The sequence below is a fragment of the Pundamilia nyererei genome, unplaced genomic scaffold (assembly GCF_000239375.1).
Source record: "Pundamilia nyererei isolate P.nyererei 1_Seehausen unplaced genomic scaffold, PunNye1.0 scaffold00332, whole genome shotgun sequence".
NCBI lineage: Eukaryota > Metazoa > Chordata > Actinopteri > Cichliformes > Cichlidae > Pundamilia > Pundamilia nyererei.
The window spans coordinates 8,513-31,543 of NW_005187733.1; the positions used below are offsets into that span (position 1 = coordinate 8,513).

Genomic DNA, 23,031 nt, shown 5'->3' on the forward strand with positions numbered 1-23,031 from the left:
TAAGACAATTAAAGTTGGTGGAAACAATCTGTTACAGATAAACACGATAAACTACATTTCTCAAGGTTATACAATGACAACCATTTCAAGACAGAAACAGCCTCTGGAAACGAGCAGTCTGAGCTTTCCACGCTCACAGCTTGAGAGCTTGTCTTCAAGGCATCCACCGTCGCTTCCGAAAGGTTAGTGGATTTAATTGTCTCAGCTGCCGTCGCACAGGTTTGTCTTGTGGAAAACTTATGCAGACGTTTTTCTCGCTTCACCGTTTTTCTACTTCCATTCAAATCAGCTGCAGACATTTGAAATGTGAAGGAAAGTGTGTTCTTTTTAGGTCTTTTTAAATGTTTCTCTGTCGCTTTCCAGCCTCAGCGAGAGGCCCATGATGCCCGGTCGTTTCAGGCTCCACTGGTCAATCTGTCTCTGCCGCTCCTGCTGCTCGACCTCCGATTCGCTCGATGAGCTGCCGGTATTGCTGCTGCTACTGCTACTGCTGCTGCTGCGCCCACAACCTCCGCCTCTGCTGCTACCGTCGAAAGTGAAGCAATCCTTCTGCTTCCTATCAGCCTTCCCCCTCTCCCCTACATCTACTCCTTTTTCCTCCTTCCCTCTCCTTGTATCCTTCACCATCCCACCACTGTCCTCCTCAGGTTTGTCAGCCATTTCCATTTCGATCGGGGCCTGCTCCGGCCCCAGCACGGCTCCTCTGTGGTCCATATCGACCCACACTGGCCCCGGAGGAGGCTCCAAACTGGTGTACTGGAGCATCGGCTGTTGGGGCTGGGGGTCCACTTGTGGAGGAAGGTTCTGCCTCTCTGGATGGAGGTACTGAGTTTGGTGTTGGAGGTGATGAAGCGGCTGAAGTGGGTGCTGCAGAGGCTGGTGCTGGAGCTGGTGGTGCTGCTGCTGCTGATGATGGTGGTGATGTGAGTGTTGTTGATGGTGCTGCTGCTGATGATGATGAGGATGATGCTGCAGGTGATGATGGTGGTACTGATCAACAGTCTGCTTATCCACATTACGGACGACCTCTTTGGGCTGGTTTTTAAGGAACTTCTCAAACTTCTTGGAGGCTTTTTTGTTCGTCACAAACCAATCCTGTTGAGATACACGCAACATGAAGAGGTGCTATTATATAACATACACTAAACTTGCATTATTTATTATTTATTACATTATAGGCCAGAAGGGGGCAGCTCGTCTGTTTGCAAAAAGAAATCTGATTCTGCTGTTGTAAGTCTGAGACATCACTTTATTCATGACTTTAGTAAAAACTTTCCTGATGAGTTTAAACAACTACACTATGGAGCTGCTCATATCCAACCCCTGATATAGAGTATATGCATTCATGGCAATGTCATCTACATATAGTTACACAAAAAAGGCTCAAGCCAGAAACTTGTGAACTTTTCATTACCTGTGAATGGACAGAGTTGATGTGGTATTTCACTCCACTTTCAGAGTTAAACTCTTTATTGCAGATCAGACATCTGTATTTACCGGCCTCAAAGTCGCCCTGAAATCAGATCAGGAAAAAGCAGCCTTGAAAAGATTATAAGAATTTAATGCAAATAAAGTATTAACTGCGCATAGTGCACTGACTTTTATATTTCACTTAATGGTCTGAGTAACTGACTGAATAATTTTACAAATACACACATTTTCAAAATTCTGTTCAAAGCAGCTTTTACAAACTTCATTCTTTAATTTACAGGAATCATCCCAAAAAATTGAGGAGCTGACTAAAAGCAGATGTAAATGCCGGTCCAGATGAAGCATTAGAAGGGTTTCATGCTAATACATTGATGAGTTTCAACTTAATTATACCTGGTGTCATTTAATGTATTGCTAATCCTAGAAAGTTTGTAAGTTTGTTATTTCCTAAACAAAGAAAAAAAGAGACAAACCCTCGTGCAGAGTCCCAGATGAGCTTTGAGTCCAGACACACTCGTGTAAGTGCAACCGCAACCCTGACGACGACACACATTATGTTATATTATGGGCTTTGAATACTGTGTTAACCATGTTATGGACATCTGCTCCCCTTGACATCATACACATCCACAGGGATTACTTGTACATACACTGACCTCTCTATTTGAAACTTCGGCCATGTTTACTATGAATGTTCACCAATGCAACAGTGTATATATGACATAAAATAAAATATAAAATATCTCCATATATCTCCTTAAAAACATACATTTACAAAGAGAAACATTTCAGGTTATTGAAAAAATAATAATAATAATGGATTGCATTTATATAGCGCTTTTCTAGGCATCCAAAGCGCTTTACAATGCCACTATTCATTCACTCTCACATTCACACACTGGAGGAGGCAGCTACAGTTGTAGCCACAGCTGCCCTGGGGCAGACTGACAGAAGCGAGGCTGCCATATCGCTCCATCGGCCAACAAACACCAGTAGGCAGTAGGGTGAAGTGTCTTGCCCAAGGACACAATGACCAGGCCAGACAGAGCTGGGGATCGAACCGGCAAAGTTATGCTAATTACACTTGTTCTTGACATCTTGATCCAATTACTCAGATAAGAAAATAAATAAGTCTGCTGATTTCAATTAAACAGGTAAAAATAAGACTTGTTGTTTTCTACCTGGTTGGGGCACTGGACTTTCCTCTGCAGCTTCACCTCATTCTTCCACTTCCTCAGCACCTCCTGGCTGAAGGCAGGGAGGCCGGGTCGGGCATATTTCAACTGAAAAGAGCATCAGGAGAAAGAAGAAACGCATTTATGTTCAGTACATACTCAATTTTAGTGAATCTTCTCTTACCTTCTTGTCATCTGGTACCAGGTCGGACTGAAACTTCCTCTTGGGCCAGTCTTTGGGCAGTTCATTGTTGGCAATCTCAGCCAGGTGGAAGTTGGCCACCTGGGCTGAGGCTCTCTGCACCCTGCCGCTGGGCGTCCTCTCTGGATTAGCCTCCCTCTGAGCCTTCAGTGCCTCATCTTCCTCAGTCTTCTGTGGGGTCTGGATGAACCAAGAGAATAAACTTAATGGAGATGAGGCACAAAGAGTTTCACAGACACTCGAATTAAAAGGACAGGTGACAAAACAAGGCTGGCATCTTGTCTAATTGTCTATTAATTTAAATTTGAATGAAGAGTATTAACGAATTACAATTTTTATAGTATTTAGTGGCTTCGATGACATATATGACTCACAGGAGCATGCTCTGATTTCAGGTGATACTCCAGACCAGCCTTGGATTTATACGTCTTCCCACAGTGAGAGCAGTTCAGCAGCATTTTCTCCAGCTCGGACTCCTCCTTTCCACACTTTTTCATGTGATACACGTAGCCCATGATGCTGGTAAATGCAGCGTTACAACCCTATAAAGAAAAAAAACCCACATTTTTTCACACCACCAGTTTAATCTTTTATCTTACTTTCATCAAATCTCCTTTCTTAAAACAGCACAATACATGCAAATTTTACCTCTTTGGAACATTTTAATTTGCCCAGTCTCTTCAGGATTTTACGTAGCTTGTCTTTTATAGCACGATCATCCAGGTCCTTGGTATCATCAGCTGAAGGCTACAAAAGCAGGAAAAGGTAGCAACAAACTCAGTAAAACCATAATAAACTAAACTAAACTAAACTAAGACTGAAAATGCTTATTTCTGAGTAGTCTTACCAAGTGGCTGTGGTCAGCCATGATGTGATACTTCATCCCAGTTGAAGACTTGAGCTGTTTCCCACAGTGTTGGCAGGTAAAAGGTTGCTACAGATAACAGAGTGACACAGTGACTTTTTCATTTGGTAAACATTTACACCAGGAAAGAACACAAGCAGATTTTATGTTATGGAAATATTAGTCAGACTAGGTTTTCCCAGTGCAAATGTAAAGCACAAACCACACTACAGACCCATTCATTTTTTAAAAACTTGATGCCTAATATGAAGAGTTTGTGAACTGGTTTCAGTGCAGAATGTGTTTCATAGAAAATTGACATCCTGGAAAAAATTATAAAAAAAACACACAAAACATAATTTATTTACTCCAATTATTCCAAATAATGTCATTACTAGTAATAACTAATTATTAGAGTCTTCCAGGAGAAACAGTAAAGCAGAAGGCTCCTGCTAGATGGTCCAAAACTCTAATATCACTATTATGCATGAAGGGCTCACCAGTCGGCAGTTCTCCATGTGTTTCTTCAGCCCCTCCACAGTCTTCCTGCTCACACTTTTACACTTTGGACAGGTGACTCTTCCTTTGGCAACGATCTGGAGCTGCCAGCGTTCCTCTTGGCTTCCTAGTTGATGTCAACAAATAGGCAACTTTTCCTTTTTTTTTTTACTTTACACGACGCACAGAGCTTCACAAAAAGAAGCAGCTTACTCCTTACCTATTTTAATATACAATAATATTTTGATTAAATTACAGATTATCTTCAGCACCCACTTTTAATCATTCAAATTTAAAAAACGTTTTAGCAACAACTTTTTCAATTTCTTACAATCAGTTTAAATCAAGATAAAATACCCCCCCTCCCCCCGAATCCCCTTTAAAACTCATACTTGTGTGAAGCAAGAAAAATGCAGTCAGATAAAGCCTATTGACAGTTTCAATCAAAGAAGTGCACATAAAACATAGTGTAATAAGATTACTTTCTATTAAATCACATAAATCTGTGGTAAACAGCTGCTGCTCTGACCTGGAGGATAAGTAGGAGGTTCCTTCTTAGCCGGCAGGATTGAAGGTTTCTGGTCTTCGTTCAGCTGAGCTGTTGAGGCCTGACCAGCACTGGCAGCATCTGAACCTGCAAGAGTCACACTGAATGACTGGATGCAATCAAGCTTATTTTTCTTTTTATACTATTTTATCATAATTATTATTTAATAAGGTCAAATTTCCTTATTGATTAGATGCAGAGACTGCTACCAAAGTTTGTCATCTCTCCATTAGCAGCATGTAGAATTTTATATTAAATTACTTTAGAAATAAAAGATAAAAGATACACAGATATATACAAGTATATACAATGTTTTCTTTTCAATGCATGAATGCTTGTTGGTTGTTGAATTATGATTACAGCATTCCTGCTACAGAAAGCCTGGCTCTTAGAGAAACCTCACGATAAGTTACAATGAGGGGAAAATGCTTCTCTGTAATGATTCTCTGATCAAACAGTGAAACAGTCATTGGCTATGGTGTGCCAGACGCTCTGCCAAAACAAATTAGTGGCTGATAGTACTGCTGCCAAGACTGAAAGGAAGGTGGTGCACTTGAGAAAACGGCCTCATATTGTTTTCCCATAATGGTTAGGGACAAACTGTGAAACAACTTTTCAAATTCCTGATTTATGTCTAACTATAGTTCTGATTTATAAAGTTACTTCAGTCCTAATTATTATTAATATGGAAATAATATTCAGTTTAAGACAAAAAAGCAGCATGAAACAGATATGTGAGATAGAAATATAACATATAGAGTTTTCAGTTTTGCATTAAATGCAGACTCCTTGAAAACTTACAGGATTCTCTGCCCTCTGGTGGCTGTGTGAAGTTATTGGGTGTGGGGCTTGGCTCCATCTCTGGCCTCTGGACCTTTTTCATGTTCAAGTCTTAAAAATTAGACAAAATCAAAAATCATAACCTAAATGATGACATCTACTCTGCACATATATCGCCTGCACTTCTCTTATAAGCTGTCACTCGCACATGTGTTATAGGTTCTGGTTTTCGCTTGTAGCGTGCAGATATCATGAAAGAAGCTCATATTATTTTACGACATTTCACAGTGTTCAAAACAAAATCAGTCCATATGGTCATTTTTACCAGGTCTCCACACGTTCCCTCTATCCCTGTTTGTGTTGTTCCAGGTTTGATCTGGGCCTCGGCCAGTACCCCACCCTTGCTCCGGCCCTGACGAGTCCCGGTCCCTTCCTGGATCTCTGCCTCCATTCCAGGCCTGATCCTGTCCTTGATCTCTGCTAGCTGCCCAGCCCTGATCAGGACCCCGCTCCCGGCCTGTCATCCAGGACTGATCCGGCCCACACTGAGTTCTGTCCCTGCCTGGAATCCATATCTGGTCCTGACTGGAGTGTCCCCCTCTGTCTCTGCCAGAGTTCCACACCTGGTCCTGGGGTCGGTCTCTGCCTGGAGCCCAGGCGTCAGGTCCTCGCTCCCTGCTGGAGTTCCAGCTCTGATCATGAGCCTGGGACTGCTCCCCGCTAGCTTCTGGGCCTTGAGGCCAAACATCCTTCGCGACCAGTCTTGGAGGGAGCCTTGCAGTGGGCGGACCTATGGACCCTGGGTCTGACCCATTGGCCAGGCCATCTGATGACATCACAGAACAGCTGGTTGTCGAGTAATCTACTGTTCCCAGGGAAACACTCTGGAGGTCCTCATACCTAATAAAAAAAAACAAAAAACTTAAATTAAAAGTTTCTAAAATGCTGATGCAGACAGGAACCTCATTTGGTTCTGAACAGATTATTTAACTGTAGTGTGGGTCAGAGGGTGTAAATAAAAGATATATAACAATATAGTGGATTTTCTGTAACCACTACATCAAAAGTACTAATGGTCATTAGAAACTACCCTGTCTGTAAACATCGAGTGTCCAGTCTCATAAAGTGCACCGTTAAACTCATACAGACATGCATGGTTCAACTCGTCCACGTATCTGTTGTTGCAGTGTTGTATGCTACGTTCTGGATTTCCTGCAATACTTTGGACTCATGATAAATGAGGCAAATATACTTGTTTTCGGCTGAGAGTTGCGTACCTGGAGTCAAGTGTTTTGACCAACACATGAAACCATAACTTTACTATATATTAATAGATATTGTGAGTCTTTATTATATAGCGTGCCATGTGGAAAAACCTGTTGTAACATTTGAGAGTGAGGTCTATTTTGAGCACCTGACAGCTTGTTTTTTTCTTCTCATTTGTAAAATCTTTCGACCAGTTTGCTTCATAACCGGCACATTACAGTTTTCTACACCGTGTCAGGCTTTTCATAACCAAATCATGTCCATAACACAGAGGTAGCCCCTTATTTAAGAAAACAAATAAGAATAACTTAGATATCATTCATGTGTCTGACACAGCTCATTTGCAATGATTTTCTTGTTATGATGAAATAAGTTCTTCGATTAGTTTTGGCTGGTCCTTCTGTGGTGCCTCAGTGACTACTACAAACTGTCATCTGAAGCAATGAAAAACTGCAGTAAACAGTGTGTTTTTGTAGGGAAATCGTAAGTACAGTGAATTGTCATTGGCGATATGACCCAAAAAAATCATATCTCGATATTTTTTTAGCTGGATGGCGATATACGATATATATCTCGATATTTCTTTTTAAAGTCATAAAGTAAGAACAAAAAGAGAGTTCTTAGTCACACTGTGTCCCAGATGTCACACAGGCACTTTTATTAACATACAGCGTAGATGTACATGAAGAAATTACTCAAAAATAAATTATCAGCATTTATTAAATAATAATCTCCATAAATAAAAGAAAACAATGTTGTTTTTGTGCATAACAAAAAGCTCACAATTGTGCAGTCAAAATGTAAACTAAAAGACAATGAGCATAATAACAAAGACAGACAGATTTCACAGCTGCTCTGTTCCCAACTTCTACAGCGTGACTGACAGCCTTGAGTTTGAAATCCTCTTTGTAACCATGTCTCTTAACAGGTGCCATTTATGGCCCTTATACACACACAATACGGTAATATTACGTTGAAGCAGACTACATATCACTCCGCGAGGCTCCTCGGTAGCCGTAATGCTCCGACAATCCATCAAGCGCTGCAGCTCCGTAGCTTACCAAAGTCGTACTAAAACATTTTTTGACAGATTGCTGAGCGCCGTGTAGCACATAAAATCGGTTCGCGGTCAGTAAGCACAACCAGAATTCATACATAAGGCGCACTGTCGATTTTTGAGAAAATGAAAGGATTTTAGGGGCTGCATGTCGTTAGCGCAGTTAGCTCATTAGCGCAGTTAGCTCGTTAGCGCGGTTAGCTCGCTAACACATTGACGCCGTCCAGCCCTATGCACGGGGCGATCTGCGGTAAATCGTTAACGGAGATTTGCCGTGTTCATCTTGTCATTGCCTGCAGGTGAAGCTATGGGGGTGGAGGGGGAGTTGTGTTCAGTGAAAGAGAGGCGAGGCCGAGTAACGTTGCGTAGAGACAAAAGTGGACGAAAGAGAGGCAAACTTGCGGCTCCACAAGTATAATTATAACGTAACATAGACCATATCGATATAAACAATATTGTCACATCTTATATCTCGTATGAAAATATATCGATATTTTTAAAAAACTCGATATATCGCCTAGCCCTATGTTTTTGCAACAACACAAAATAAATGAAGAGTACAACATGAAACAATATACGTGTTAATGTCACAATTTTGTCATATCGCACAGCCCTAGTGGCTACATCCAATCTGATCCCCCTTCAGGCCATTATAAAGAATACAGGTGCAAGCAACTCCACCTTTTGCGTCAATATTTAGGTTCATCTTTTATATACAGTTGCTATACTGCACAATATGAACAGAATGCAGCTAAATAAATGATGAACTATTTGTTTATTAATATAATACAAACATATATGCTTTTGAGCAGCACTTAAAAAAGTACTTTGCACATAAATTCTGTAGCAAATTGAATTTAATTAATTAATTAAACAAAGTTTAAACAGCCAAAACCAAGAAGGAGCACAACAGTGGAGCCGGGTTTTATGATTCTTTTAGATCTAATCTTATTTTATTTTCATTAATCACTCATTAATGATGGGTGTTCCCATTTGTTTAGTTTTTCAGTGCAAAGAAAAAATAAAGACCCAGGTCATTTTTTGTCTTTCTTTTTTCTCTCTTTTATCATTTCCCATTTTATACTCACATATCCTCTCACACCCTTCGCTTCCTGAGCTTGTGTATTTCCTCCTGCCAGAGTGATTACTTGCTCTTTAATCTGCCACCTTTATCTTGCGTCCTTCCTTCACTGTGTCTGCCACTCTCTATGTACCAGACTCTGTCCTTTCACTTCTTGCTGTAAAATGTTTTTCACTCTGTTTATTCTGTATAACAAATTTTTTTTGCAAAGCAAAGACTTCCTTTGTTGTTCTTGAACTTCCTTGCCCTGTGCTTTGCTTTTGAAGCCTTAAATTAACGCCATATTCAAAACTGAATGATCCATAGCTCATTCTACCTGAACCTATACCAGCCATTTGGTTAATATCAGCATGTATACATGTGGATAAGCAGCAAGTGCAAACGCTGAATTTCCTCATCTCATTAGGAAGTTTATCCTAACTGTACCTTTTATCATGTAGGAAATCTAAACAAAAGAATTCTGTATGCATTGCACTTATCAACAATGATGTATTTTACTGAAACCTGTGTACTTGTTTAGATATGATATCTGTTTACTGTGAATGACTTAAATAAAAGTACAATGTAAAATCACCAGGTTAACCAGCCTCTTACCTTTTCCTACTGTAAGTTCTCTTCATCTTTACTCCGTCTTCAGTTTGGGACTCATCCTCCTAAAACAGTCGATGAGAAAACTGTGAAGCAGAGATCCAGCTGTGTGCATGAAGTTAACTGATTTTTTATTACCACACTTGAAAATGGAAACACAGTCACAGCGTTCATGCTAGCAGGACTGCCTGCTCCTTACATACACTATCTCAGAAACAATAAAAGACGTAGGTTTTTACATTATAGATGTATATTCTTACCTCTGAGTACCCAACTGTATTTACTTCACAGGCTCTTTCTGGCATTCGCTGGACAGCAGCTTTAAAAGTGAAATTGTATTAAAAAAGACACAATTAAAAAGATGAAATTACCAAGTTTTACCAGTGTAAATGGCCACAGTGATGGATGCACACTGCTGAGTGATGTGGTTTTTTTTTTACCTGGACATTGCACTCCACTTTTTGAAAGTGAGTGAACAGGCTTCCTCTTTCTTGGCATATACAAAGGTGACATATCCCCTCCGATGTGGCCGGGGTCCATACTAGGAGGGCCAACTCTGCTCAGAAATCACCACTGACAGCATAAAAAAAAACAGAACATCTAATAAAACAGAAAACAGATACCTCTACCAAAATAGCACACGTTATTGAAATACCTTAATTTGGATATATTGTATTTGTTTCAGGATGGGATTACATGCTGGCTTTCTAATTACATCAAAAGTAATTACACAGCCTTAAACTGATTGGAGAACTGTAATGGATCACTGACCTTATTAATTACACGATCAAATATTTACAGAGCCCTACTTATTAAATGACCTCAGCTTGTTACATATAAAGTAGGTTGGGTTGGTCAACCAAGTACATCTGTTGGCTCATTTAACCATTTCACCATTAACCAACTACACCCCACCCTTTCCATTTTGTGATCCCCTACAGTTATGGGCAGCTTTCTGTTGTGATGTCTTCAGTATCATTTAGCTGTAGACTCTCTACTGGCTACCACAGCTGACAACAGTAGTTTTTGCTCTGTTTTGGAGATCTGCTGTGAGTTGGATGATCTATCTAAGGAGATGAAAAACTGCCCCGTGTGCCGTCGCAACATGCAGACTGTGGAATCCGAGTCCATCTGTGAGACCACAAACTCATCAGACAGGCAGCTAATTAAATTATTTTGCTAGAGTTATTAGAACATTTGCAGAAAGCACCAAATAAAATGTGTAATTCAACAACTAATTTAAGAATATATATTTAAAAGATATGCAGTTAGTGGGAATGCATTAAGTGGAAACTCTAATTTGCTCATAGGTGTGAATGTGAGTTCAAATGGTTGTCTGTGGCTATGTGTTAGCCCTGTGAAAAAATGGTGACCTGTCCAGGGTGTACCCTGCCCCTCGCCCTAGGCCCTCCAACCCCCCTTTTAGAAATTCTCAGAAACTCAGATGTTTTAAATTTGGCCAGAGTTGCTCAAATATAAACAAATTTGATGATGTGCTTGAATTTGTAGTTTTGTATTTACAAACATCCATCCATCGCTGCGGATGAATTATTTACAAACATCTGGAATTATATTAACAAATCCTCCAATACCAATAACATCTGTGAGCTATTGCAGACATATTGTGGATCAATAACTTATAAAAACATTACTATGCTGGCACGAGGTCATCCTGGGTTTATTACCAAGCTGTGATAAATGACACTGCTCAAAGGATTAAGGGAACGCTGGATCATCACAGTTTAATACAAACACATTTTAACTTCAGGGATATTAATGTGTCCAGTTAAGAAGCATAAATCATTTCACCTGGTTTGGTGCAAATGAAAGTGTCAGCAGGTGCAGCGGAGAGGCAACGAGACAATTCCCCAAAAAGGCAAGACCAATGCTCTCTTTTTATCCCTGCTGACTGATTTTTCTCTAGTTCTGCTTTTGTTAGAGTGTAAAAGGATTCACACTGGTCTAACTGGACACACTGATATCCTGAAGCTTCAGTGACTCTATTATATTGTTATGATCGAGTATTTCCTTAACTATCCTCAGCAGCGTAATCTAGAATTTAACAAAAATGAAAACAAACGGGCACGGGGTTAGAATCATTTAATTTTTCTTTCCATCCAGCTTCTGCTATTTAACCAATTCAAGGTAGCGGAGGCAGGAGCTTATCACTTATTCAGCTGCAAGAGGCGGGATGCACCCTGGATAGGTTGCCAGTGTTTCATGGCTAACACAAAAAAACAGACAATCACTCACACCTGAGGCCAGTTCAGAATCACCAGTTAACCTAACATGCATTATAAGTGTGATAGAAAGGCAGAGCACCCAGAGAGGCAAACTCCACACAGAAATACCCGACAGTGGATTCAAACCTTTCTGTTGTGAGGCAACAGAACTAACCACTGAACCACTGTGCTGCCTTATTTTTATTTAATTTTCTCGTTTAAGTAAGTTTTCTTTAGTTCCCAAAGAGGGTTTGCTTAGATTAGTGTTAAAAATGTTTCGTTTTAATTTAATTTGTTACTTTCAGTGCTCCATTTAATGTTTTTGCAATTCGGTTTTTAGGAAGTGAAGATCAAATATCACAACAAAAGTACCTTCTGCATGTAGCTCACTCAGATTCAGCATGTCCTGCACATTTTTTACTTTACTTTAGCTTTATGTTCTTTTTTCCTCCCAAATTCTAATTTTAATCTTTTTTTTAGATTAACTAAAACATTTGTGCGCCTAGTTTATAATAATTTTTTAAACAAATACCTGCATTTGTTTAAATTTTGACTTGAGACAAGTGTTGTTGTGATTTGGCCCAATATAAATAAAATTGAATGAAATTTAAAAAGCTGATTACAGTTATTATAATTAACTGAATCAAAGAGATCATACGTTATGTTTAAGACATTTATTCAAAACTAAGTCTCCTTTTTCTTAAAAATTTGTCTAGTAAACAAAACAAATATTTGCTGACATGAACTTAATGAGTCTTGCATAAGCAGCCATGCATATCAGCCTATTTACTCCCATTAGGGTTCGTTTAGCCAAATATTTACTCTCCTAGCCCCTTTCAATCATGCACTCTTTATATTTTTAACACTAAAATTCACACTTAGTATTGAATTATTATTTTAAATGCACACAGAAGTGATTACATTAATCATAATTATGCAGAGGAGACTTTTTTTAAAGAACCTGATGAATCTGGCTTCAGCACCCATTGTGTTTACAGTGCATGTGTTCATCCTGAATGTTATTTGTATAGTGCTTAAATATTTATGTGTCACGTTTGAGGACACTGGATGCCAGAAACTGTGATATGAAATAAAGCCAGAAAACTGTTAAAACGTCAAGTGTATGATGTTTTTCTCGGTCCAGTAAACCTCTGAGACCAGCCATTCCCGGACTGAGCCAAAAAGACTTGCAGCCACCACCATCATTGTCTGTGTGGATAAGGAAAAAACTCAAAAATTGGCTTTTTCACGACGACGGGCAGAAAAAAACATCCGAAAGCTGAAACTGAAGGAGAACTGGTGGTAGAAAGGTTTCAAGCTCCCCTCCCTCTAAGCAGAGGTACTATAACCTGTCCTGCTGCCTTTCATTGTTTCTTAGCGGAGGAAGAAATGCAAGAGAGAGAGACAGAGAGAGCGCCTACCGTCCTACAGCTCACTCCCTCTGCAAGGACGGCTAGCCTCCATGTCTTCGGGCCTGGCCTCCTCTGTCGCCTTTCCCCCGGCAGTGTTACCACCAGGAAGGCTAACATCAAGGAAGGCCCGGGGTTCAAAAACACAGACCCTGGGATAACAGCTAAGCTGTGGCAGCATCTAAATATGAATCAGTGCGCACGTACGCCGGCATAATTCACCACAGTGTGTTCGTATGTTCTTCAGCGGAACGCCCTCCTGCTGGAGAGAACAAATAAGACCCGCATCTGCCGCTGCCTTCACGGGCCGTGGGAAACACCGCAATTTCAGCGCTTCAGCTGTGGAATCTGAATCAATAGTACGCCTCGGAATAATACAAAGCCGTTACCACATAGTCTCTAATTATGAACCTGTTATCAAGTGGAAAAGCACTTAGTAAATGGTTTTTAAAATGTTGCATGAAGCATTGGGAGTAATGTTCCAAACTGAAAAATGGAGAGGAGACCACTGATACTTTTTTTTCTCTTCCTAACTCCCCGCCTCCGCATTATTACTTTCTACTTGTATAATATGGCACTTTTGAAAGATTGATTGAATGTTCAAATTCTACTAAATTGAACACTTTGAAATTCTGTGACATGTTCCTCTTATTTAAGTTTATTAAATTGAATACTTTGGATTAATTTTAACTAAGCACCTAACATTAGGTAAGCAACTCTTGAAAGTGTAACTCCATTACCTTTTTGTGACTTACAAGATGATTCGATTTCAATTAAAATAACAATAATAATAATAGGTTTAATTCAGGTAGCTTACTTAAAAACTTTACATTTTTACTTGTTATTTTCTGGCAACGTAATAGCCATTTCGTTCATATCCAAGGTTTTGATTATTGTTTCGAAAAATTGTTGGACTAGGAAACTGTAATTGAAATTAAATTGTCACTATTTGCTTAGCCCTATAGTAACTTCAGTCAAGTTTTTTTTCTGTCATTGTTACATAGTTTTTTTTTGTTTGTTTTTTTCATTTTACCTCTTCAGACCCTGTGTCTTCATGTAGGCACATTACATTTTAGCTTTTCTTCAACTTATACTTCATTCTGCTCATTAGTATTTTATACTTAATTTATTGTTTTGTTGCAAAATAAACCAATAATTCCTATATGAGGAATTAAAAAGTAATGACTCTCCTAAAATGAAGCTTATACATTGCACACATTGCCAGACTGAGAAAATCTCTGTTTAGCTTATTTTTTCCACACTTGCACACACTTACAAATAAAGTTATTTACCACTGAAACATTAATAAATAAATACATTTATTAATCAGCTTATAATCCAGTTAAGAAATGTAAGGTAAGTATGAGGAGAACCAACATTTTATCACTGCCACATTAGAGTTAGACTGTGGACAGCATTATAATATGAAATAAATGTGTCATTGTTAAACATGCAGACTTTAGTAGTCAGGGGGTTAATAATAGCCACATTAATTGATATAGACTGAAGCAAGGGACAAGTTTTAATCGATGATGATCTAAAGCTATATGAAATAAACCAAATGACATGTTATCATTCTGATCTATTGCATACACAATCAGAAAAACTTTCAGTAAGTACACAACAATCATTTAACAGAGGCCCATTTCTACAGTAACTGAAATCACCTCATTGCCAATACCGCCTTACTCTTAAACCACAATTTGATCCAGTTTTAAAGAGTAAACCCCATCATCTGTTATTGATGCAGAATTTCAGTGTCACGCTAAAGACTAAATATTCTCATTTTGGCATTACAACTCAGCGTTAATAAAATAGCTATTCATTCAAACTGCTTCAGTACCTACTTAAAGGTAACAATTTGAAGGAATATGTAACACCTAATCCCCTCAGAGATGAGATCTGGTTTTTAATATTTTACTGTCACGGTTTAGCTCCAATTAAATCCTTCCAAGATGACAATGCTTGGACATAGGAGTTAAAAATTATATTAATTTTGGACTGATGTTATGGAAAGTGCTCTCCACTGCCATCAAAGCACCAAATAAAGGATAATCTTCTAAATGAGTGGGGCTGGAATCCTCCATTACAATTTAAAAGACTTGGGGAATCATGACAATGTTCACCAGATGGGACCCAGACACATTACTGAGACACTTTATTGTTTTTTCTATTAATTTGTCACTAGTACAATTCTTTTTGTTTGTTTGTTTTTTGTTTGTTTTATTTATTTATTTTATGATGGCTGAAGAATTTACCTTCAGTTTCAAAAATTTGATTCTTAAAGTTAAAACTACTTTCAAGTCTTATTTTTATTTGATAGAATTACAGTGGCTTGCAAAAGTATTCGTCCCCCTTGAACTTTCCCACGTTTTGTCACATTACAGCCACAATGACTCAATTTTATTGGAATTCCACGTGAAAGACCAACACAAAGTGGTGTACACGTGAGAAGTGGAACGAATATCATACATGATTCCAAACATTTTTCACAAATAAATAACTGCAAAGTGGGGTGTGTGTAATTCTTCAGCCTCCTTTGGTCTGAGTGCAGTCAGTTGCCCATAGACATTACCTGACGAGTGCTAATATGTGTGTAATCTAATGTCAGTACAAATACAGCTGCTCTGTGACGGCCTCACAGGTTGTCTAAGAGAATATTGGGAGCAACAAGACCACAAAGTCCAAAGAACACACCAGACAGGTCAGGGATAAAGTTATTGAGAAATTTAAAACAGACTTAGGCTGCAAAAAGATTTCCCAAGCCTTGAACTGTTCAAGCGATCATTCAGAAATGGAAGGAGTATCTCACAACTGTAAACCTACCAAGACAAGGCCATCCACCTAAACTCACAGGCCGAACAAGGAGAGCGCTGATCAGAAATGCAGCCAAGAGGCCCATGGTGACTCTGGACGAGCTGCAGAGATCTACAGCTCAGGTGGGGGAATCTGTCCATAGGACAACTATTAGTCGTGCACTGCACAAAGTTGGCCTTTATGGAAGAGTGGCAAGAAGAAAGCCATTGTTAACAGAAAACAATAAGAAGTCCTGTTTGCAGTTTGCCACAAGCCATGTGGGGGACACAGCAAAATGTGGAAGAAGGTGCTCTGGTCAGATGAGACCAAAATGGAACTTTTTGGCCAAAATGCAAAACGCTATGTGTGGCAGAACACTAACACTGCACATCACTCTGAACACACCATCCCCACTGTCAAATATGGTGGTGGCAACATCATGCTCTGGGGTGCTTCTCTTCAGCAGGGACAGGGAAGCTGGTCAGAGTTGATGGGACGATGGATGGAGCCAAATACAGGGCAATCTTGGAAGAAAACCTCTTGGAGTCTGCAAAAGACTTGAGACTGGGGCGGAGGTTCACCTTCCAGCAGGACAACGACCCTAAACATAAAGCCAGGGCAACAATGGAACGGTTTAAAACAAAACACATCCATGTGTTAGAATGGCCCAGTCAAAGTCCAGATCTAAATCCAATCGAGAATCTGTGGCAAGATCTGAAAACTGCTGTTCACAAATGCTGTCCATCTAATCTGACTGAGCTGGAGCTGTTTTACAAAGAAGAATGGGCAAGAATTTCAGTCTCTAGATGTGCAAAGCTGGTAGAGACATACCCTAAAAGACTGGCAGCTGGAATTGCAGCAAAAGGTGGTTCTACAAAGTATTGACTCAGGGGGTTGAATAATTACACACACCCCACTTTTCAGTTATTTGTAAAAAATGTTTGGAATCATGTATGATTTTCGTTCCACTTCTCACGTGTACACCACTTCGTATTGGTCTTTCACGTGGAATTCCAATAAAATTGACTCATGTTTGTGGCTGTAATGTGACAAAATGTGGAGAAGTTCAAGGGGGCCGAATACTTTTGCAAGCCACTGTATTCAGTCTAGATAAGCAGAGAAGAATTTAGCTCATACAAACACACCATGTAAAAATATAGTAATTACAGAATGCTAAGCATCAGTTTTCTCTGTCAGTGTTTCTCAGTTGTAAATCATGATGAACAACATTTAATTCCAACCGAGCACAGCATGAGCTCACTGAACAATAACGCTCAACTACAGAGGAGGGAAAAGAGAAAAATAGAAATCAGCTGGTGGGGTGTTTGTTTGGAGCGGCAAGTCAGCTACTGATCATTTCTGAAACCTACACCACTGATGCCTTCTGAGCTTCTATGAAGTTGTCTTTAAGGACACAGAAAGTGGAACTTGTGACCCAGATCTGTCCATTTTCTTAACAACACATCCAGCAGTGGGTTACAGGTAAATCACAAGTGCAACATTTCATTGCTTATTTTTTTTATTTTATTTTTATTTTTTACCAGAGAAGCTACATTCGTACAGATTCATTATTCTTTGTGAATGTATCATTCGCATATGTTTCAGTGTTTACAAATGACAAAGTTTTCAAGCAGACCATGAAGGCATCAGCAGTGAAAAAGCCTGGGACTTGGGGGCGGGTCCCTCTCACAGCACTCTTATTTGTAAGGAGATGTTGAGTAGGAGATGTCTATAGGAAGCTTTTATATACTCACTGACCACGTTATAGGGTACAGCTATGTCTACTCCCATTTACCTCTGCTTCAAAGTCTTTTTTAATAAAAAAAATTGTCTTGTTATTGTTGGCAAGAAATGTTTGTAAAATAAAATGTTATGAAATGTACAAATCATTGCATTATTTATTTACATTTTACACAGTGTATCAAATGTTTTGGAAATGGGGTTGTAGATGCACATATGCAATTAAAGTTAACTGCAGGTGCAGCAACAAAGTGGTTTACATGTTAATGAATCTATAATTGTGATCCGGGAACACAATGATATGATTCTGCATAATAGTTTTACTTAAGCTGCGTTAACTATATTTTGAAGGATGAAGATGCATGGAGCAGAGGTAGTATTAGTCTAAATATCCAGGGTTAACCACTCAAAGCACAAGAGAGGTGAAGAAGAAAATGGAGGCCGGGTGGTGAGTGGCAGGAATGGATAACAAGGAATAGCAATTTCAAAAAAAAAATGTTAATAACATGATATATGGTTTGGACAGTATCACTGACAAAAAGGCAGGAAGCCAATCTGGAGCTGACAGAAATAAGATTTTCCGTGAGTGGCCAGTTTGGACAGGATTGGAAATGAGTATATCTGAGGGACAGCTGAGGTTTAGCAGTTGGAGACAAAGAAGCAGATTATGTACTGGGCAGACACCTGAAGGGGCAGCTGAAAGAAGACAGGAAGGAAGGAGAAGGGAGCAACTAGTTGCAAAAAGATCTAGAAGGGCAAGGAAGAAAAATAAAACAAAGCATTTTCCCGATGTATATGTAACACACACTTAAAGATTCTAGGTCTGACCAACCGTCTCAGCCGTGGGCAAAAAGATGACAGTCCATAAAAGGTAATTTATTAACACAATAATCAAAAAGGTAAAAGATTAAACAGTCCAGTGTCCCATTTTCGGATCAAGTAAAAACACACAGTCCAAGGCCAGAGCCAGTTATGCCCCAAAGCCAGTTGCACTCCACACATTGACTTCAACAGGGTTATCGGTTGTCCTCTGAGACCCACCGCCCTGTAAGTAGATAGCCAGTGGTCACTCCAGCCTCTGCAACTCAGCTGCCTTTAGGCTGAGGTATACAATACAACAGTTACACCTGCCTCTAATTAGTCCAACCCCATTACAGCCAATGGCTCAGCAGAAACGTGACACACATACAACCACTCCAAACCCAGTGCAACGTCACACAATAATATGGAGATGAATTAATACAGGCACATTAGTCTACGATGTTACAACACTGCCTAAGGGAAGCATGTATAATGTAAACAGAATTGGTCCTATAGCACTGAACCCTGTTGAACTGTGTGAAGAGGACTCTGCTTTTACATGAGCAAATTTGAGTCTATTAGATAAATGTGATATAATCCACTGCAAGGCAGTACCTGTAATGCTTTAATTGTTTTAATAGGATATTATGGTCAACAGTTTTGAAAGCTGCACTGAGGTCTAGCAGGGCAAGCACAGAGATGAGTCCACTGTCAGAGGCCATAAGAAGGTTGTTTGTAACCTTCACTAAAGCCGTTTCTGTGCTGTGATGAGCTCTGAAACCTGACTGAAACTCTTCAAATAAGCCATTCTTGTGCAGATGATCTGTTAGCTGTTTGTCAACTACTCTTTCAAGAATTTTTGATATGTAAGGAAGGTTGGAGATTGGCCTATAATTAGCTAAGACCGTTGGGTCTACAGATGGCTTTTTAAGCAATGGTTTAACTCCTGCCAGCTTGAAGGCCTGTGGTACATAGCCGATTATTAGAGATTGTTTGATCATATTTAAGATTGAAGCAATAATTAATGGCAGGACTTCTTTGAGTAGTCTTGTATGAATGGGGTCTAAAAGACACGTTGATGGTTTGGAGGAAGTAATTACTGAAGTTAACTCAGAAAGATCGATTGGAGAAGAAGACTAAATGAATATCAATGGTACTCAAAGTAGCTGTAGATAATGTTACATCTGTGGTCACTGGGATCAGTGGAAACTTCAGAGGTAGAGGAGGAAGCTTTCACAGTGATGTAAGTCACAGTGTCGCCACCATCATCATCACCAAATGACTATAAGAAAACATTATTTGTCATTAAAACCTTCCTTTCGTGTTCGGGTGAAATCTGACGATTTACAACTTAAAACACTCATAAATATTGTGTTTTACATCTGATTGCCTCAAGGCCTTATGACATCCTCCGCACTATGCACTTGAACATATAAAAGTGATGATCACCTCTTTCATTGAATTATGAGAGTTTTAATCATCCGTGTTACATCTGTGGTGTTCCCGGTCAACCATAGGAAATGAATGGGAATCCACTCATTCACATTCAGCTTTATTGATGGATTTGCAATAGTTAAAATAGGTGAAATACATTTGTTTTGCAAAAATCCAAATTAGCTGATCACAATAAAAGAAACACAATTTATATATGTGCAAAACACCAAAATGAACACGTCTGTTGATATAATGATAAATAATCAGGTCACAGTTTAATCATCAGCCTAATAGCAGTTGGAAAATGGCTCTGTATCCTCCTCATGTGACAGAGGCTTTAACATCCAGCAGGCTGACAACGATACCCCATCAGCATTTTGCTATTGAGGGGTAAAAAATTGTTCTTTCACCACGCATCATAAGCATCCTGCTGCACTCTCTCCTTTCTCATCTGTCCAACGTTTCTGGAGCCTCTGCACCAGTAGGTGGCAGTGTTGTGCTGAAAAACAAAGGTTCATGAATTTATTTGTTAGAACATGCAGAGAGGCCATGACAGTAGCTCAGTGTGTTACCTGTAGTTGTACATTTAAAAAATTCATTTCTATGAAATTTCCATCTGCTCACCTTTAGTTTTTGTTTATGCATAAAGAAAGGTGACACCTGATTTTGTACTGAAAAAAACAAAAACAAAAACCGAAACTGGCGTAAGGAACCAGTGACTGAATAAAAGTCTTTTTTTTATTGGTTTCTGTTAAAATCAGTTTACAATTGCATTTTCTCTCTCTCTGCTTTTCACCTTCAATCAGCTTTTATTTGCTTTTTCTTGTTATCACTCTCACTGACTGGTTTAAAGAAGTTCACTCTTAACCAAATTATTAGCTGTTCAAGCTCATTCTGCAGGATGCAGATTACATGAAAATTACAACCAGGAATCAGCCATGGAGCTCCACCTCCCGGCACACACCAGAACAGTGACTATGGGTTGAAACTGAAAAGCAGAGCTCACGTAACATCTGCTTCTATTTTTTGAAATTCAACAAAAAGAGAGCAAAGAGATCAGTTCTAACAGAGCTGCTAAAACTAGTTTAAGGTTTAAGATGAAAGAACAGGAAGTCAAACTGGAGAGAATAATAGAGACTAGTTTGCAGTCTATTATGGTTCAGGTGTGTGAGGAGTCAGAGAGAAACAGAGCAAAATAAACAAACAATAAAATCAATCTTTAAAGAAAAACAGTCTTATACAGCCAAAATAAAGACAAATAGGTACAGATAACACAAGTTATAAAATTGAAAACAACATTGGTTACTGTGTCACAAACAAACAAAGAGTAAAACAATCAAATACATTAAAACAAATTTAAAGGCCAAAGAAGAAGCTGTTATTCTGATTATGCTGGCCTCCCCCTTCATACATGCATCTGAAGCAGTTTACTTTGGCATAACTCGACGTCTCAGTCAACCTCCTGAATGCAACATTCACAGTCTGAGAGTCTTTTCGTTATGTAATTGGACAAACTGTTTCACAGAGTTTAAGTTATTTTTAATTATCTAACTAACTGCACATGAAAAAGATTTTGGATTCTTAATATGTGATAAAACCAAAATATTTTAAATATTTTAAAATATTTTAAACATCAGTGGATTCGTTCCTGTGGTCAGTTGATGTTGAAGATGTTGATCAGTGGAGTCTGACAGCAGAGTCTCCAATGTTTTCATAGTTCACTTCGTCTCCATCGTTACACACCTGTGGAAAACAACAACATAATTAAGATCATCTCTGATGTTCGTACATTGTGATGCTCTGATGTTTTACATTTATTATTAATATATTTGTTACATTTTGAGATCTCTAAAGATAATGTAGGAGGTTAAAAAAATTGGTACATGTTTATATTTGGGAAAAGAGAGATTACCCTATTTTATTTTTATTATTTAAATTATTATTATTATTGTGGCCTGTTCTACATGTCATTATGTCAGTAGATGGTACTCTTCAAGTGTATCATCTCAGAAATAAATGTGAATATAGGTTAAATTATCTGAATTCATTTACATTTATTTTGGCTTTGAAAGAATGATTTATATAACTTTCTTGTTTTTTTTAATGAAATGTATTTTATTTGCAGAGTAATTGGGATTAATTTGATTTGTACTGTGTACATGAGAGAATGAGTGAACTGTAGCTCAGAAATAAATGAGCTCTGGCCCGAGCAAGATGCTAGCCTTGGTGTCCTCTCTAGTAAACTCAAAGCTCAAAACTCAAAGCTTTTATGTGTAAAAGTTTCATCTGTAAATGTTCTCACTGTTACATTTTATCCACGTGTTGACTGTAACAGCAGATATTAAGAGTGCTCCTAAACCCACAGACACAATGATGCATCTCAGCAAATACAGAAAATGTAAAAATAATAAAAAGAATTTGGCTTCAATTTTTTATTCAGTGCAAAAAATCAAAAGATTTTAAATGTGATAAAAACAGTCAGTTTTCTAACATGCAGTAATGAGGTTTGAGTGGTTTTTTTAACTGTGGAGTTTCTAGCTACAGTATTTATTCTTTATTCTAAATAAAAATATTCCGACACCAATAATGAAAAGTATAAAAATCAAGTAAATGTGCTTAAGAATATATTATTCATAACAATTCCTTTTTCTGTTTCATGCAAACAATAAAACTGTAAATATGAATCTCAATTCAGGGTTATGTAACCATCACTAATCTTTGTTATTTGTTATTATAAATATAAGCTTCAAATGTTGTACAATGTTATTGTTAAAGGTTTGTAATACTTAAAAACTGTGAACATTTCAAATCATTAAACATTTTAAGTAGTTTAACTGAGGATGTCATGATCTACTTTTAACTTTTTGACTTTATCTGACTCTTGGAAACTTGGAAACTTAAACTTGTGTTGTATTTAAAATAAACTTCACATTATAAACATAACACTCATATTCATAACATATTTGATGTTTCACATCTCTCTCTCTTTTTCTCATCAGGAACAACTGAGCAACATCAAACTGGTCAAACTGTCACAGCTGGACGTGGACATGATGTTACTCTGCCTTGTAAAAATCTGATACAAGGTCAGCATAACTGTATCAGTACTACCTGGATCTTCAGTGATTCAAACACAGCAGTATCACTCTTTGAGTTTGGG

General features: G+C 38.5%; 1 protein-coding gene across 1 annotated transcript; it reads right to left on the reverse strand.

The window, feature by feature from the left end:
* Positions 1-327: 327 nt before the first annotated feature.
* znf512 (zinc finger protein 512) lies at positions 328-13,390 on the reverse strand. The gene is made up of 16 exons (XM_005751897.2): positions 13,113-13,390; positions 9,910-10,042; positions 9,730-9,788; positions 9,476-9,534; positions 5,803-6,377; positions 5,499-5,588; positions 4,680-4,784; positions 4,153-4,277; positions 3,656-3,742; positions 3,457-3,555; positions 3,183-3,350; positions 2,791-2,988; positions 2,613-2,714; positions 1,905-1,967; positions 1,415-1,513; positions 328-1,095 (listed from the first exon to the last, which is right to left on the reverse strand). The coding sequence occupies exons 2-16, from the start codon at positions 10,007-10,009 to the stop codon at positions 328-330; spliced, it is 2,697 nt and encodes an 898-aa protein (XP_005751954.2). The 5' UTR covers positions 10,010-10,042; positions 13,113-13,390.
* Between the last annotated feature and the right edge of the window lie 9,641 nt (positions 13,391-23,031).